The sequence below is a fragment of the Centropristis striata genome, chromosome 9 (assembly GCF_030273125.1).
Source record: "Centropristis striata isolate RG_2023a ecotype Rhode Island chromosome 9, C.striata_1.0, whole genome shotgun sequence".
Taxonomy (NCBI): Eukaryota; Metazoa; Chordata; class Actinopteri; order Perciformes; family Serranidae; genus Centropristis; species Centropristis striata.
In genome coordinates, this window is record NC_081525.1 from 36,787,316 (window position 1) to 36,806,572 (window position 19,257).

The window sequence follows — 19,257 nt, forward strand, 5'->3', positions numbered from 1 at the left end:
ATAAAATAGTAAAAGATAAAAAATAGACACTTATAGACCCACCTATAGACCAAGCAATGAATTACTTTATAATTAACGGTGTCAATAATAAAAAGCATTCAATAACAATTAAAACACAAGAACAGTAAACAAACAAGAACTGAGAAAACGCTACCTTACTAATAAATGTAGAATGAAGAAAACACGAAGCAGCAAAACACATAAATATAAATAAATAAAAACAATAAATTGTAAAACAGATGCAAATAAAAGCAAATACATACATACTAAAAATGTACATTTGAACACAGTTAACATAAACAATTAAATACAATTAAATACAGCCATCACAACAACACTGAATGAGCCTCAGTATATGGAGCAGTCACACTGATTAAGATAAATTATTTCTTGATGAAATTAATAATAAATAAAACAGTAAAAGACAACACATTAATAGACAGACAGATAGATAGACATGTGCCTCAGAGTGTATGAGTGTGTGTGTGTGTGTGTGTGTGTACTGGTTCAGCCGTTACTGGGACCGACTCTGTAAGTGGAAACCAGCCTCGTTGGCAGCATCGTCACGTGGTCTGCCATGGCAACCGGTGGGTGTCATCAGTTCCGCTGTGAGAAGTGCAGCCTCAGAGCGACTCAGCTGCAAATAAACTGACACACTTTATAACTAATAGCTGCGGGTTCATTTCCCCCTGAATCCTCCAGCAGAGACCAAGAACCTTCTGACCTGAAAGCTGAAATATCTGGAGGCTTTTTAAAGAGAGTGCGAGCTGAAAAACCATGAGTCACCTCAACCCAGGGTAGGTGCAATTCATGTTTAATATTCAGGATTAGGCACAACTGCTATGTTCCACTTTCAATTATTGGCTTTTTATTTTGTAACTACTTGAAAACAAGTAAACGAACTCATTCATTCAGTATGCAATAGGAGTAAAATGTCCGGCATTATAGTCACTACAGAGTCAGAGTTAACTACTTTTATTTGACTCTGCAATTATGTTGACCAAGTTTACAAAGTGCATCACGAAACGTCACAAACAATCTTTAACATTAACATTTTCAATGGGGGGATGTCTAGAACATGAGGAACAAGGCTCTACTTTTAAGCTACACTAAATACGTCCACCAAAAAAATAATAAATGTTTTTTTTTTTTAAACCCTCATTTTTGGCGAACAAAGTGCCTCACTGTGATAAAAATGTCACTGAACAGAAGAAAAGAAACAAAGATGGAGAATTATTTCAGAGGTATTCAGGTCCTTTAAGTAAAAGCAATTTCACTGTGTGGATAAGTACATTTACTCAAGTACTTGAGATATTTTCAATGAAATGCAACTTAATTTTCCTATTTCATTATAATTCAGACGGGAAAGTCTCAGTTGAGGCACGTAACAAAATAAAATGTTGCATTAAAAATAATGTATCAATAAAATGCTGTTCATGATTCAATGTCCAGGATAACTTTGAAGTAGTTAATATTAGCTCCACCTCCAACATTTTAGTGATAAAAGTAATACAGCAACACTGATAGGGGTCATTCTACTCTGTATTAATATAAAAACATATTATATAATGCTTTTACTTTTATACTAGAATTTGCCAATTACCAATCATTTGATAATTTAACTTACAAAATATGATTTTGAAGTTTTATTTATTTATTTATTTGGTAACGCTTTATATTAAGGTCCTTGTAATAACCATTAATTAACAGGTAATAAGGCCCTTGTAAGTCCTTACAAGATGCTTATTAACATTATTGTGTGTTTATAAGCTTATATAAGTGTTAATTATGGCATTACAAACACCCATGACCTACCCATTATGTCTTTGCCATGCCTTTATTAATCTTATTTTGTTTGCTTATTGATATTAAAATATACTTTATTGCTCATCTATTATAAGTTAACTATAAGTTAACTATGCTTTTTGCAACTACCGGATCTAAAGCGAGAACAATGCCTGATTACTTGTTAATTAATGGTTATTAAGGACCTTATTATAAAGCGTTACTATTTATTTTTGTATCTGGGCTTACTTGTACTTTTGATTAGTTTAGAAACCCTGATTTTAACAAATACAGTATACTCTTGAAGTGCTATGCACAGCACCATAGTAACTACCAGTGGTTTAAGGGTAGACAAAATTCACAGGTTTTTTTTAAAATTTTTTTGGAAAAATGTAAACATTCAATGGTAGCTCATTGTCGTAGTTATTATTGTAAGAGTTAGGGCACTCAAGGATGTCATATCGTCAGTAAGAACAAATAAATACAAGGGAACATGGTCTCACAGGAATCCGTGAAATAGCCACGGATTCGCTTAACTCAAAATCCGTGGAATAGCCACGGAATCACTCAAATTTCCGTGAAACTGACACAGATTTTGCTACAATGCAAGTTAATGATGGTCATATCCCGTGGCTATTCCATGGATATTTTTTCCTATTGGTTTGTTCCGAATCACGTGACTTTCAAGGTCCCGGCGGTCAGAACAAAAAACATGGCGGACATTTCTCTCATATTTAGTGAAAAAATCAATATTTTGACTTAGTTTCTGCATAAAAATGGATTTTGATCACATTTCTAGCGAGAAATATATGTTTTATTTTCTAAATATTCACTCAGTGAATGTGCATAATCACTTTGTATGTTGGAATAGCCACGGGATATGACTGTCATTAACTTGCATTGTAGCGAAATCCGTGTCAGTTTCACGGATTCCTGTGAGACCAGGTTGATACAAGGTGTTAGAAACCTTCTGGTCTTGGTTTTAGAACTGGCACACCCCTCGTTATTAAAGACGCATAATGAATTACTTTTAGTTAATTGATTTGACACATTAACAGAGTATATTTCTGTGTCCCGTTTCTGTGTCCATGATGTGGTCCGAGGAGAAATCTGCAGCCAAAACTGAAAAAAAGAGACCTGTCAAGAGGCATCAAGCCAGGTGCACAAAGAGGAGGCAGACAGGGTTAAGTGTGCCATCCCCTTTCATTCCTGTGTAACCAAACACCAGTAACAGACCCTGTAGTTGTAAGATCCTGTTGTCTCGTGCACAAATGCTGGAGGAAATCAAATCTGTGTTGGAAAAACACTTTCAGACTGGCAGGGCTGCGGACAACCTGATCATGTCATTAATGAGGACAAGAAACAACAACCAACAAACAAACATGGTGTTGTGTCCCACTAAACCATTTGATTGAGATTCTGGTTTTCTGTTAACAAAAACTCTTGAGTTACTCTAGCGGAAGTCTGTCAGAAAGTGAAGCTGAAGTTACTTTCGCTGGAATTAATTGAGCGCGTTTCTTTTGTGTGTTTTTGTTGGTCTCATTTCTGCAGACTTATTTCAGCCTACAACAGCCTCACAGACAAACATCTGGCTGGATACTTCAGTAACACTCGGATCAGAAGACACCTGCAGAGAGCCGGACTGGTACGTCAACAGGTTGATGAGGATGATGATGAGGATGATGAGGATGAATGAGACCGTCGCTACTGATGATCGATGCGTTGTTGTTGTTGTTGTTAATGCAGTTGGGAATATTTTCTCCTATTTAGTTTAATATTCGGTAATGCTTTATAATAAGGTCCTTAATAACCATTAATTAACAAGTAATAAGGCATTGTTCTCGCTTTAGATCCGGTAGTTGCAAAAAGCATAGTTAACTTATAGTTAACTTATAATAGATGAGCAATAAAGTATATTTTAATATCAATAAGCAAACAAAATAATATTAATAAAGGCATGGTAAAGACATAATGGGTGGGTCATGGGTGTTTGTAATGCCATTATTAACACTTATATAAGCTTATAAACACAATAATGTTAATAAGCATCTTGTAAGGACTTACAAGGGCCTTATTACTTGTTAATTAATGGTTATTACAAGGACCTTAATATAAAGCGTTACCAAATATTCTCTATTAACCTCTTATTATTCAAAGACTTTTTGGTGGTTGTGGGCAGTGGATGTTTAGGGGGAGACAGCAGGTCAACAATAAATGCCACATAATGTTGAACATCATGTGAAAGCTGTGAAGCTGAAGATTAATTTGAGATGAAGCTCGGCACTGTGAGTCAAGCTGTTCTGGTCAAAAATATCTAATTAAACGACTTAATGAATTATTATTTATTTATTGAAACCTAATATGGTATATAAAGGGTCATAACATTATGGTACACTTTCTAAAGTCCAGTCCATGTTCAACTGTGTTCCATAAGTTGTTGCAGCAATTTTTGGGTTGATACCATTTGTTACACACGTATTTGTTACACATTTGTGCTGAATAATGCAATTTTTATGGATTTAAATGATCAAAAAACCCTCCAGAATATAATATCAATATGCCAAGACCTTTGGAACAACATAGAAGAATCCATGCTGTGATTTGGGTTCAAAAACTTTGGTCATTTTGGAGATTTCAACGATTGGATGACCAGCACTGCTGTTCTACAAACTGCTGAAAAACCCTCTTATTGTCAGTGGGGAAGGAAAACATCCTCTGAGTGCTCCAGGTCTCTAGTTTATGGTTGTAAAGTTTCATGAGATCATCATAGACAGTTCATTTTATACAGTGAGGTTGAGACTAAAGAAATGCCCTCATTGCAATGAACTGGCTATTACTGATGACTAACATCATCCCACAAGAAGAGAACTGGGCTCATTGAATCCACAAGAGAAACAGCTTTCCAGTGATACCCAGTTTATGTCATTCAAAGCCTGTTTAGGGAACCCAGTATGCACAAATATTCAAATACAGCAGGTGGAAATGGCATGAGAAAAACGATGTTGTTTTTGCCTTAAACTGCATGTTATCGGCAAAGTAGTCATAAAGTAGACATGTATGTAAAGAGGAGACTTGTGGGAACACAGAGAGCCTTTTATCATTCAGATAGCGTGACATCAGAGGTCACATGACCGCTCTGAAAGTCGCAAAACTAGGCCTCAGTTTTGTTGTCAAAAATCCACATTGTGCCTAGAACCCTGCCGTGTGTTGTTGTCATCAGATCACCCGGAGCGGGCGGATTGTTCCAGACAAGGAGTACCGACACAAGCTGATCCAGAGAGCCCACCAGAGACACGTCCGAGAATGTCTGGCCCAGGCCATTTTCCACAAGGTGCTGGAGATGGAGGTGGGAGGAACACAGTACCAGAGACAAAACAGTCAAAACACTGTCCGCTAATCTGTGCTTCTCCTTGAATAATAAATGATGCTACTTTGTTCCCTGCCCCTCCCATACAGCGTTTCCACCAAATAGAGATCAAAAGGAAACTGGAGGAGTTTGCAAGGAGGGAAAGAGTGCATAAGATCAAGGTACATCATTTACATTTAAACACAGCTTTGCTGCCCTACTTTGTACCCAAATGAGTCTTTTTCATTCACGGTGCCATTATTTATAGATAATAGTGTGCAATTAAATCTAAATTTGGAACAAGCATAAAACAACTACAACAATATTGAAGAATGGTCTTGTTCTGAAGGTGGATCGCTCTAAAAGGTATGAAGAAGACATCATCCGTATCCTTTCTCCACGCCCACCCACGGGGGCCAGAGGCATCCGAAAACAGCACTCTGGGCCAGAGGGGGAGCACTCTGAATCCTCCGAATCTGTAAGTCAAAAGGTTCATCTTGGTGCTTATGTAACATCATCATTAATATGTTGTCGCCTGCACTCCTTTGGCCAATCAGGAACAACATAAACCACTGATCCAAGTTCTTAATCGTACAAATAATAATGTGCATGCTGTTAAATAATTTGCTTGCATGTCTGTTTTCTCTGTAGGTGTCATTTGATACTGTAATAATTCATAGCATTAAAATCTAAAATAACATTATGCATGCAAAGTTCAATCCTGAGCATATGTAATGTAGCTGCACAAGTACAAAATAAAGCTTAAATTCTGAAAAAAACAAAAAAATTAATTAAAAAATAAATAAACCCAGTTTTTAATCAAGTGCCTTTGAGATTTTACCTTTAATTATCACATCTCCATCATGCAAAGAAGGTTTTTAAATGCCACAACATGGTCTCTGAGATACTGTGACTGCTTTTAAAACCTTGACCTTTAGTTACAGACCTTTATTAGGCCAATCACATCAAGATGGATTTGTCAATAACAACTGTGTTTTACAAGATAAATATCATATTATAAATATTAATCAAAGGAATAGTTCAATATGTTGGGATTATTTAACAAAAACAACGAAAAGTCCAACACAATCTTCCATCTGTGCACACTGAAAGCTGCTAGTTCACACTGACTCTGAGGTATGAAGAGCTGTCTCAGTTGCTGTTTGCAGACGAGTGATTTCAGTGAAATAGTGGAACTCAAAGTGTGTTATTTTTGAAACATAAAAAGTCCCTGACCTTCATATCAGAGTAAAAAGAGCTGGTAATCTTAGCCTTGATCTCTGGGTTTAGCCTGTAAACGGTGTGGTCTGCAAACATCTTCAGCAGGTAGAAGCTTGTTTGAGAAACATCGACAGTGATATGTTTGGTGAAAATGTCAAGGTGTATTACCTACAGATTACCTACAATATTGTGTAATTTATCATAAATAGATTAAAGGAGTTTATGATTTAATTAGCGTGTCCTGTATTTGCATTCTTGCAGTTCTCTGTATGAAAAAAATAAAGCAAATAAAAAATATAATAGCAAAGAGCAAAACAAAACACAGCATAAAAGGAAAAAAAAAACACCAACGTATAAATGATTTAATTATAATAGAAAATAAACATTAGAAAAAAAAATTATTAAATGTTAATGGACTATAATTTAAATTAAAAAAATGAAAATGCACAATTTGAAGCAGGATGACTGTATGGATGCTCTTTTCCATCAATGTGACGAAAATCCCGATGATCCTTTAAGTTATTATAATAAGAAACTTTGGTAACACCTTACAATAACCATCATTTATAAATGGTAAACAAAAAGTTTATTAATGTTTAATCATAATTTATAAACAGTTTATAGGCCATTTAGAATGGTAGATACGTAATTTATTACTGTTTAACTAACTAAATTATGTATAAATGGCTAATAGATGGTATATTAATGTATATTTATAATTAATTTACCATTAACAAACAATTAAATTATAATTAATCGTTTTAGTTTCACTCATTATTACATTTTTAACACCATATTTAGTATGTTAATGATTTTGAAATGATTCATATACCTTTAAGAAATTGGTTGAAACCATTTAAAGATTAAATATGTATAGCACTTTGTAAATGGTTTATAATTGGTTTATAAACCATCTATAAACATTACTTAGATGGTTATAGTAAAGTGTTACCGAAACTTTCTTGGAATTGTGAGTTGTTTATTTATAAGTTTACAGTTTAGCGTAACAAATCAGACGCATTTATTGGTAACACTTTACAATAACCATAATTTATAAACAGTAAACAGATAGTTTATTAATGCTTAATCATCATTTATAAACTGTTTATAGACCATTTAGAATGGTAAATACATAATTTATTAATGTTTAACTAACTTAATCATGTATAAACGGCAAATAGGTGTTTATTCATTTATAATATACATGTCTATTAATGTAAGTTTATAGTTACTTTACCATTAACAAACAATTAACTTCTAATTAATTGTTTATAAATAGGTTTAGTTGCACCCATTTTAATATTTTCAACACCATATTAAGTATGTTAATAATTTTGAAATGATTCATATACCTTTAAGAAATTGGTTGAAAACATTTAACGATTAAATACATAAAGCACTTTGTAAATGGTTAATAATTGGTTTATAAACCATCTATAAACATTATTTAGTTGGTTATTGTAAAGTGTTACCCATTTATTACTTTCAGGACTATTAGCAGGATAATTAGCAGAGTGCTGACTGTGTGTGTGTGTGTGTGTGTGTGTGTGTGTGTTTGTGTGTGTTACTGGTGCTGCAGCCGGGCTCGTCTCGACCCAACACGGCTCCAGGGAAGATGCAGAGGCCGGTGCGTCTGAAGCCGATCCACAGTAACAGCACCACAGCTTCGCTCAGACGCAGCTCCCCTTACAGAGTCCTGGAGCCCTCCAATGAGAACGAACAGCCGTTCAACTGCACTGTGAGACCATGACACATGAGACTCATTCATACAGTCATCCATTCACTTGTATAGAGCAGTAGTTCTCAACCTTTTTGGGTCGCGACCCCCAATTTAACATGAATGTTGTCCGTGACCCCCGCTCACTGAACACAATCTCGCAAGCACAGTTCAGATCACCCAAAAAAGAAACAAACTGACCAAAAAAAGGAAACAAAATGACCAAAGAAGACACAAATTGACCACAAAATGATCAAAAAAAGACACAAAATGACACAAAAAGACATAAAATGACTCAAAAAAGACACAAAATGACCAAAAAAAGACACAAAATGACACAAAAAAGACACAAAATGACACAAAAAAGACACAAAATGACCCAAAAAAGAAACAAAATGACCTTAAAAAGACACAAAATGACCCAAAAAAGAAACAAAATGACCAAAAAAAGACACAAAATGACTTAAAAAAGACACAAAATGACCAAAAAAGACACAAATTGACCACAAAATGATCAAAAAAAGACACAAAATGACCAAAAAAAGACACAAAGTGACCAAAAAAAGACACAAAAGGACCAAAAAAGACATTAAATGACGACCAAAAAGACTAAAACACATTAACACATGAACACTTCACCCAAAAAAGAAACAAACTGACCAAAAAAAGGAAACAAAATGACCAAAGAAGACACAAATTGACCACAAAATGATCAAAAAAGACACAAAATGGCCCAAAAAAGACACAAATTGACCACAAAATGATCAAAAAAAGAAACAAAATGACACAAAAAAGACACAAAATGACCCAAAAAAGAAACAAAATGACCAAAAAAAGACACAAAATTACCAAAAAAAGACACAAAATGACAAAAAAAAGACACAAATTGACCACAAAATGATTAAAAAAAGACACAAAATGACCAAAAAAAGACACAAAATGACCAAAAAAAGACATTAAGTGACCAAAAAGACTAAAACACATTAACACATGAACACTTTAACACAGTGGAGACAGCTGACTTCCAAAATGATTTGGCGACCCCCAGAAATCACCTTGCGACCCCAATTGGGGTCCCGACCCCAAGGTTGAGAATAGCTGGTATAGAGAGTGTGCTGAGAGTGTCCACATTACTCCTATTTTGACAGTTTGTAAGAGGACAAACACGTCACTTTCTCTAGTTTAAGTTCACCCCAGGTTAACAAGTTCATGAACACAGTGTCAACACTCTAAAGTCTCTTCACTGTTAACTTCTCTCCCAGATGGACAAGGAGTCCCGGAGATGTCGGACCAAAACAGAGGCCTCCCGTGGCATCTCGCCCTACTGCCTCCCAGTCATCAACAACTTCGTCACCCCAGTGCCTCCAGCCACGAAGAGGAAAGAGAGGGGGGTAAAGGTCACTCCCAGCGGCACGCTCAGAGGACGCAGACTGCGTCCCACCACCGCTTCCAGCGGAGCTGACGTCAATGAGGTCTAAATCTCTCTTCATGTTCTCCCTGGCAACAACACCTTCCACAACAAACTTATAACCTGCAGCCCCTTTGGAATAACTAGGAGCAACAAATAACATTTGGAGGAGATGCTTTTATTTCTGCAAGAACTAGAAGGAGGTCTTGCAGAAATCTTTGTGTGTATGTTCCAAAAACTGTCAGTCTATACTTTACGCAGAGGGGACAAGAGAGCTTGGAAGTGGAGAATATAAATAATATGCAAATTATAATTAGACTTTATATTGAACTATACACATTTTGGTAATGCTTTATAATAAGGTCCTTAATAAGCATTAATTAACAAGTGATAAGGCATTTTTCTCGCTTTAGATCCGGTAGTTGCAAAAAGCATAGTTAACTTATAATAGATGAGCAATAAAGTATATTTTAATATCAATAAGCAAACAAAATAAGATTAATAAAGGCATGGCAAAGACATAATGGGTGGGTTATGGGTGTTTTTAATGCTATTATGAACAATTATAAGATACTCATGAGGCTTTTATTAATTATTAATGTTCTTAAGCATTTGCAAACTGTTAACAAGTTTCTTATTAGTGCTTATAAATCTCTTATAGCCTGCTATTAGCTGTATTATAATGCCATTATTAACACTTATATAAGCTTATAAACACACAATAATGTTAATAAGCATCTTGTAAGGACTTACAAGGGCCTTATTACTTGTTAATTAATGGTTATTACAAGGACCTTAATATAAAGCGTTACCCACATTTTTACAGTCATTGAGATACATTTAATCCAGACTGAACACCTGTGTGTGTAGATCAGTTGCATCAAATTTTGGATTAATAATTTCTGGATGAAATTCATATCAAACTAAACCAAAACCTGCCCCTTTTTTCCATCCAGGACCCCCCCATGCTGAGGAGCTCTGTGCACCAGAGCAGAGTGTGTGTGAACATGATGTACTTTGGCAAATCGGTGCATCTCTCCCACGACCTGAATGACATGAGGGACGAGGTCAAAGTGTTTCAGCAGCACTGCGGAGGGGAGAACCTGTGTGTTTTCAAGGGCAAGCTCCGTGAGGGAGGTCAGTGAGAGCAGCTGTGATTGTATTTGCTAGATCAAGTCTTTGTTTACGCAAATAAGAACAAATCTTGGGAGGGAGGGAGGTTAGATTACTTCCCTCAGCCTATAGAAGAAGCTTAGATTTAAAGGGTTTTTAGGATGAGTTTGGGTTGTTCTGCAACACCAAGGTCATTCATTTTATTGTATTTACACTACTGGTCAAAAGTTTTAGAACACACCAACTTTTCCAGAATTTAATTGAAAATGATGCAGTTTAATGTCTCAGTGTACTCTGAAATTAATGCACATTTGCAACATTTAAAATTCTTTATTGAGCATGATAGTGTTTTGAAAGTAAAAAAAAGATTCAAAATCACATTCTATGTTGGACTAAAGGACTAAAAAAAGACACAAAATGTCCAAAAAAAGACACAAAATGACAAATAAAGACATCAAAAGACACAAAATGACTTAAAAAAGATACAAAATGACTAAAAAAGACACAAGATGACTTACAAAGACATGAAAAGAATACAAAAATGGACAAAATAGCCCGAGACTCCATATAGTTAAGTTGTTAACCCATTTCTTGTTCCCTGAAAAAGGCCTTCTTGTATAATTCTGAAATGTACATTATTTTCCAGTTTTGGTTAACCTTACCTTTTTTTATTTACCTCTGGCAGTTCACCACTTACCTTTGTACCCTTTCAAGCTGTTCATTTGACTTGAACTGCTTGAATTTCAATAAAAAACTGGAAAAATTGGGGTGTTCTAAAACTTTTGACCGGTAGTGTATTTTTAAAAATGCAATCTCTCATCTACATCCTCAATATTTCCATCAGAGACTTTCCAGTTCATTTCAAGGCGACACAGAGGATTCCCCTTCAGCTTGACCTTCTTCCTGAATGGGCTGCAGGTGGAGCGACTGAGCTCCTGCTGCGAGTTCAAACACAGGAAGGGCTCCAGACTCGGTGGCCGGCACGGACACTTTGGCTTCTGCAGCGTAGAGGGAGCCTCTCCCTGTTACAAGTAAGGTTTTCTTTTAAATGCCATTTCTTTTACGCGTTAAAAGCTGTTTACAGGTCTTTGGGAGGACTAGCTATTGCATATGAGTAAAAAAAAGTAGATGCAGAACCTTGGTCGGACAAAAAGAGGTGTCATCGTTCCTGATCAAAATGGACCTTGGTCTGGTTCTTTTCTAGTGTGAAAGCATTTTTTCGATGATTTGGAATTTCTGACCAATTACAGGACGTTCCTGCAGGCTGTCATCATGTTATATGTTAATATATTATATATTATATTATATATATTATATGTTGTATATTAAGGTAGTAAGTCAACAGTGTAGGATTCTCTAATACAGGTATTCTCAACCTTGGGGTCGGGACCCCAATTGGGGTTGCGAGATGGTTTCTGGGGGTCGCCAAATCATTTTGGAAGTCAGCTCTGTCTCCACTGTGTTAAAGTGTTCATGTGTTAATGTGTTTTAGTCTTTTTGGTAATTTTGTGTGTTTTTTGGTCATTTTGTATCTTTTTTTGATAATTTTGTGGTCAATTTGTGACTTTTTGGGAATTTTGTTTCTTTTTTGGTCATTTTGTGTCTTTTTTTTGTCATTTTGTGTCTTTTTTGGTAATGTGTCTTTTTTTAGTCATTCTGTGTCTTTTTTTGGTCATTTTGTGGTCAATTTGTGTCCTTTTTGGTCATTTTGTTTCCTTTTTTTTGGTCATTTTGTGTCTTTTTTTAGTCATTTTGTGTATTTTTTTGGTCATTTTGTTTCTTTTTTGGGTCATTTCGTGAGATTTTAGTATTAACTTTGATGAATTATCTAACTAATAACTAATATATATATCTAATAACTATTCATCTCAACTTCATACAGTAAACCATATAATTATTTTCAGGTGCATTATAGCGATGGGATTGGACAAGAAGCCCACTCCTCCACCAAAGAGGGTGAAAGAGGACAGTGGAAGAGAGGAGTCAGCCAGCAGCCCAAAGGATGCTGCTGAGATGGAGACGGAGAGGACCGGAGGGGACGCGTCCCACTCAGAATGTGAAACCAGCCAACCGCAAGACATGGAAACTCAAATCAAAGAAGAAGTAGCAGCTGAGGAAGACAGAGTCAGAGACGGTATGATGGCTAAAAGATCTGAGTACAAAAAAACTCAAAATAAATATATGCAACAGACAAGTGTGTGAGAGTGTCAAAGACTTTTCTGTCTTCCTCCCCAGATTATGAGGAAGACTTTGAAGCAGACGACGAAGGCCCTGCAGAAGATGCCGAAGCAAAAGAAAAGAAATCCCCGTCTCCATCTGGTGAAACTGAAAGGCAGGTTAAAGAGAGAGAAGCTCCTGAGACTGAAGACGATGAGAAAGATGGTGGGTAAAATCTCTTGTTTGAACAAATATTTCAAGTACTGCATGAGAAGGAAAGTACGGAGTGAAGTGGCATTTAATTGAGCAAAACAGACTCACTATGTATCCTTTCAAGGACATTAAACACTACTTTCTATCTATGGAGCCATACATTTCTATGAGATGCTGAACTTTATATAATGCAATGTGTCATCTATAAACCAGCAAACACTCTTTTGAAAGGTTTAATGGTGTGTTTCCCTACACTGTAAAAAATGTTTGTAGAAATTACAGTAAAAAACTGTCAAATTGCATCAGAAATAGGTTGTAAAATGAAACATTTTACATCACCATAGTAGATACTTTTAATTACTGTAAATCAAAGAATAGTATAAAACTTTAAATTCTACCGCCATAAACTGTAGAAAACACACAGTTTTGCTGTAAAAATATAAAATTTTCATGCAAAGTTAATGGAGGAATACCACGATGAAACAATTATCCTAAAAGTAATGGGATTATTCAGTATGAATTACAGTTTTTGCTGATATTTACATTTACATACACTCACTGTATTTTTTACGGTGATGTTTTGGCAACCACAGCTGCCGGTATTTTACCGTAAATTAAACAGATTTTATTTTACAGTGTACATAGAGATGAACTGCTGCTTCGATTTATTCACAGTAGGAATAGTTTTTTTTCTTTTAAAGTTAAAGTGTTAAATTTAACAGGCTGCATCTTTTTTTCATGCATAGAGGACATAAAGTCTCGTTCAGGCTCCAGCTCCTCAGGCAGCGACCAGGAGGAGAGTGATGCTGAGGCCACCAAAGACGAAGAAGAGAAAGCAGAACAACTGGAAGAGGTCAATCAGGACCAAACTCCTGTTCCACAAGAAGAAGAAAAAGATGAAACGAATCCAGAAGAAGCTGCTGAGACTGAGACTGAGCCTGCTGCGCCCAAAAACTCAGAAGTCCAGGACAGTGCGGGGGACAGCACAGAGATAGACGTCTCTGACAACAATGTCCCCTCCGGGAACGAGAATAAACAGAGTGATGACACTGCAGGAGAAAAGGAGGTGGAGAAAACGGTAGATGAGAACAAACAGGAGGAGGATCCGGAGAGGGGTGAGTATAAACCAACAGATACGACTGTGGAGCTTTTACCTGAGTGAGAAATGGATCAGTCCATCTTGTATGGAGGTTTTTCCACTATTATCTCAACCAGGGCTGTTTTCTACTTGTGCAAAGGTAAATACAGTAAAACAGCCTTGATAACAACTCAAAACTATCATAGTCCTGTTTTGTCAGTTTGTGGTATTTGAAGTAATGTTATGACATTGCTGTAAAATTTGATAGTGGAAAAATGACTTGTGTTATTTTATTTTATTTCCATATTTTTTTCTTTTGTTTGTGTGTGTTTTGTTTTTCTGTCTGATCCACTTTTTAATGTCAAGGTATATTCAAACATGCATTGCATTCAAAACAGAATGCAATGTTTTTCAAATCCTTTTCGACCAACGTTTATTTGACTACAGTACAAAGACGAGATATTTCATCTTCAAACAGATAAAACTTTAGCACTTCTGCATTCTGAGTCCCAACTTATGTGGAATCGGATTTTAGTTTTTATCACATTTATAACTTCTATTTGTTTTTTACTCAATGGATTTATCTTAAAACTTCACTATGTAGTTCTAATTTAAGTACAAATTCTGTTATGTAAACACATTTCAAAATATAGCTTGGGAAAAATCTGCTGGGGCTGAAAATGCAATCAGAAAAGAGAAAGCTTCCAGTCATGTATAAAAGCATATACTTGCATACTTACATACTTCAAGCCCCAGTGTTTGAAAAAAGAACAACATATGCAGCTGTACAAGTATAAATACATTTTTTGCAATACAAGCAGTGGGGTTATTATAAATATATCGATTTAAATATCTTGCATGTGAATAAAATGTGAATGAAGAATGTTCTCAACCAAAGTCTGGTATTATGATCCGTTTGCACAAAAATTTTAGTGCCAAAGTTTAGTGATTTTTTTTTCTTTTGGTCTTCTTTCTAATAGTTTATCATCTAGAGTTTCAAATAAACATCCTTAAATTACATATAATAGGTTTAAAAAGTTATTTTAAGACACCGTTCATTGTGTTTTTATTTTGGTTGTGTACTGATTCATGCTTATTTCTGTGTTGTTTTTTCTTTGTGTGCATGTAAATGATCATTTTGCATGTTATGTTTGCACCTGGAAAGATTAAAGACATTGTTTTGTTTATGGCTGTATGTTTCTTTCTTGGCTCAGTTCTTTCATTGCATTTGCATTTGTGTCGACACTGCCTTATTCATTGCATTATAACATTCAGACATCATTCTTCACAATGAGGGGCTCACAGAAGTTTATCCCGAGCTTGCTTTAACTTAAATCACTGCATGTAACGTGTCTCTTTCTCTTTCCCAAGCCAAATCTGTGCAGGAGAAGCTGGCAGAAGCCATTCTGAAGGAGTCCCAGTGCAGCTCCGAGCCCGAACTGAGCGACACCAGCACCGAGGAGGAGGAGGAGTCGGCAGATAAAGGCCCTGAACAGGACAGCGAAGGTAGCAGACTTTTGTTTAATTCACATGAGTCAAAAAAGTCAACTCTTCCAGTAAAATTCATATTTTCATAAACAATCTCCCCATTGTATTTGCAGATGCAGTTGCGGTGAAATCTGTGACATTTACAGAACAGCAACAGACCCTTGTAGAGGAGACAAAATGTGAGGAAGGTGTTGTTGGTGAAGCCGAAGTGGTACAAGAGACGACTGAAGCAACAGAACAGGAGGTTGAAGCTGAGCAAGATCCCCCCGAGATCAGTGACGGGACTAAAGATGAGAAGATAGTGGAGAATGATGAAAAGGCTGCATCAGAAGAAGAGAAAAACACAGCAGAGAATGACAAATCAGAGGACACAGAAGATACAGGTGCAGCTCTGCCACCTGTACCCGAAGAGGAAATGGCAGAGGAGGACAAGACTTCAGAACATCAAGAAGATGCAGCAAATAAATCCATTAATGGGGATGCTGCAGAGAAAGAAAATGAGGAGAAAACCGAAGCGGAGGCTGACATGCAGCCCGACGAGACGGGGCAAGGGGCAAAAAGCAGCGAGGAGGATGAGTCATCAGTATCAGAGCTGAATAAAAAGACTGATGAGACAGCATTGGCAGATAATGCAGAGGCGGAGGCGATGACAGTGAGCGAAACAATGGAGATGAAAGCAGAGCCCTCAGAGGAACGAGAGGCCCTCGACTATGAAGAGGCACCTGTAACCGACACAGAGAAGAGAGACAGCAAGGACAGAGACGCAGCATCAAAGACAGAAGTCACGGAGGAGAATTCAAGCAGCTCGTTGGAGGGGAGCGGAGACACCACAGTTGAAAAAACAGCAGATATAAGTGAGGAAAATGAACAAGATGAGAGCAGTAAAGATGATATTAAAGAAGATGAAGTGCCAGCAGCAGTAGAGGCTGGTGAGGATGATAATCCAGAAGAAACGAGTGTTCTGGGAGAGGAGCAGACAGAGAAATCCTCTGTGGAAAAAGAGGATATAGTGGAAGAGAAATGTGAAGAAGAAGTTGAGGAGGAAGAAAAGCAAGCAAATCCAGACGAGATAATAGAAAGCGAAAATAGGGAGGAAAAGGAAAAGGATGATAAAGCTGAGACAGAAGAACAAGAGAAGAATGAGAGAAAGACAGAAGAAAGCATAGAAAATAAGGAAAACATTTCAGAGGGGCCTAAAAATGACACAAACACTGAAGAAAAGGCAAATGAAGAACAAGCTGAGAAAACACACGGTGAAAATGATAAAATTGCAGAAGAGATCACAGACGAATCAGAAAAGACAGAGAGAGACGAAGATAATGAATGTGTCCAGAATAAAAATGACGAGGAAGAATCAGAAGACAAGGAAGCTGCATCTGATAAAACTAATGAGGGCGAAGAGCTGGGTAAAGCTGCTGGTGAAGAAAAGGATGATGAAACTGAAAAAGAAGAGAAAGATCAGAACGAGGCCGAAGCCGAGAAAGTTGCAATGAATAATGACGATGAAGAATCTGAAGAGAAAAAAGTTGATAAGACTGCAGAGGGAGAAGAAATATCTGAGATCACAGGGGAATCTGAGAAAAGTGCAGATGCAGACGACATGAAAATATCTGGTGAAAATATTGTCAAGTCAGAGGATGTGGCCGACAGTGAACAAACAAATGTTGCACAAGAGAATAAACCAGCTAAAGAGGCACCAAACAATGAAGATGTGGCTGAAGGTGTTGAGAAAGAAACTGAAATAGAGAGTGAAAAAAGCGTAAAAGGAGAAGTTGACGGTGAAAATGGAGAGATTTCTACCGAAATAGAGGCGGAAACTCAGAAGGATAAAGCAGAGGGTGAAGAGGGTGAAAATGACGTGAAAACAGCAGAGAATATGGAAGATGGGAGAGAAAGAGACGAGTCTGAGGAGGCTGAGAGCACAGGGGTTAAAGAAGTAACTGTTGAGTCTGAAGATGTCGCTGAAAAACATGAAGATGACAAAGTCGACGAGGCTCCAGCTGACACCGATGTGGTGCAAAGTGAGGTGAAAGAAGGGCACGACAGTGTGGAAAATCAAGACGATTTGTCTAAAAAAGACTCAGAGCCGGAGACGTCTGGTGTGGAGATAAAAGAAGACTCTAAATCAGACGGCAGGAAGGACAACGATGAAACCAAACAAGATGAAAATGGCAACATATCTGACCCTGATAGTATAAATAGAGATTCAGACTTGATGAAAAACGGCAATAACGTCAAAAGTAACTTCAGTGAGGTGATGGTTGCTTCTTCTGGTGATCAGGCACAAACATCAACACCCGTCGCTGCAGAGTCGGACGATACAGCTCACAAGTTAGACCAGTCTGCTGCACCATCTGAGTCTAAAACAGACAGACATCCTGATTCTGCTGCAGTTGACCTTTCTGCCGTGGATGGAGAAAACGGTGCAGACACAGAGGAGGCGAGCAAGGCCTCGGAGGAAGGAGCGAGCGTGCTGCTCAAACCTCAAGCACAGTCGTCACCGCTCGATGAAAACACGGGGAAAAGCATCGCAGGAGGTAAAGAATCTCCAGAGGCATTAGCAAGAGAAGATCTGGTCACAAACTGGGTGACCATGCATCAAACAGCAAAGTTTTTCCAGACGTTTGTCGAACCTTTGGAAGAACTGAAAGAATCTCAAGTGTCCAACTCTAATGAAGAAGAGACACAGGCGACAGAGCTGCCCAGATCAGAGAGTCCACTCAAGATGCTGAAGATGTCTCAGACTGAAGAACAAGAGTGCACAGAAAAACATGAAAGTGAGTCAGGGGACAAAAGCAAAGAGATTGATGAAAAAATTGAGAGCAATCCGTCTGAAGAGAAAGACACACTGCAAGTAGAGGGGGAGACTGAGGTGAAAGACTTGGTTCCAGAAACACAGAGTGAACATAAAGAGTCTGTGAACGGGCATGAGATGAGGTCAGAGGAGCAAAAAGGAAGCAGGGGATCTCTGGGTGAGGAGAAGGTGCCAGAGAGTTTAATTCAGGACGTCACTGAGCAAACTGACATTTCCAAAACTGAGGTGGAAAGCATTGAAGGTGCTCATCATTCAGAGACCAGCAGAAGACCTGAGAGTGTCAGTGAAACCCAAACTGATGAGAAAACCGCCGACAATGACTTGAATGAAAAACAAACAGCAGTTGAAGAGGTGAAAGATCTTCCACCTTCACCCCGGACAGACGAGCATTTGTCGAGTCCAGAAGGACTTTCCAAGTCAAATGAACTAAAAGACACAGAAGACACGTGCGGAAAAAGCGATGAGCCAAGTCGAGAAGTTACAGAAATAACCGATTTTACGACATCCAAGTCAGACGATGGAAGTCACGAGGAGTCCGAACATGCAGACACCCAACCCAAACCATCAGACGCAAGCATGAGTGAAGACAGAAAAGACTTGCAGCTGATCCAAGACATCAAACACACTCTCAGTAAAGACCGGCTGAGCACTTTCTCAGTGGATGAAACACTGTTCAGCCCGAGTTCATATCCTCTGCTGACTGCTGCAAAGACACAGAGTCAACATTAGAGCTGCACACGTCAGAGTGGGACTAAGGTACAGTGATTATTTTCTTTAGTTTTACAAGAAAACATGCATTACCTGTCAAAAGTCTAGACACACCCTCTCATTCAATAGTTTTTCTTTATATTAAAAACATCAAAGCTATGATATGGAATTACTTAGTAAACAAAAAAGTGTTAAACAAACCAGAATA

The 19,257-nt window shown here is 37.4% G+C and overlaps 1 protein-coding gene across 1 annotated transcript; it reads left to right on the plus strand.

Moving 5' to 3' along the window:
- The first annotated feature begins 613 nt into the window (after window positions 1–613).
- On the plus strand, window positions 614–19,165 carry erich3 (glutamate-rich 3). The gene is made up of 14 exons (XM_059340492.1): window positions 614–797; window positions 3,337–3,430; window positions 5,006–5,131; window positions 5,242–5,313; window positions 5,481–5,609; window positions 7,932–8,090; window positions 9,332–9,541; window positions 10,434–10,614; window positions 11,435–11,621; window positions 12,495–12,724; window positions 12,826–12,972; window positions 13,707–14,075; window positions 15,410–15,544; window positions 15,640–19,165. Exons 1-14 carry the CDS (start codon window positions 778–780, stop codon window positions 19,068–19,070), a joined length of 5,490 nt encoding a protein of 1,829 aa, XP_059196475.1. The 5' UTR covers window positions 614–777; the 3' UTR covers window positions 19,071–19,165.
- The last annotated feature ends 92 nt before the right edge of the window (window positions 19,166–19,257 follow it).

What these genes read in the sequence shown, in the direction of transcription:
- erich3 (XM_059340492.1), top strand. Translation starts at nt 778, where the DNA reads ATGAGTCACCTCAACCCAGG. An exon ending in ACAAGGTGCTGGAGATGGAG is followed by an intron (nt 5,132 to 5,241) that starts GTGGGAGGAACA and finishes CCTCCCATACAG; the next exon opens with CGTTTCCACCAAATAGAGAT. An exon ending in CCCTGAACAGGACAGCGAAG is followed by an intron (nt 15,545 to 15,639) that starts GTAGCAGACTTT and finishes TTGTATTTGCAG; the next exon opens with ATGCAGTTGCGGTGAAATCT.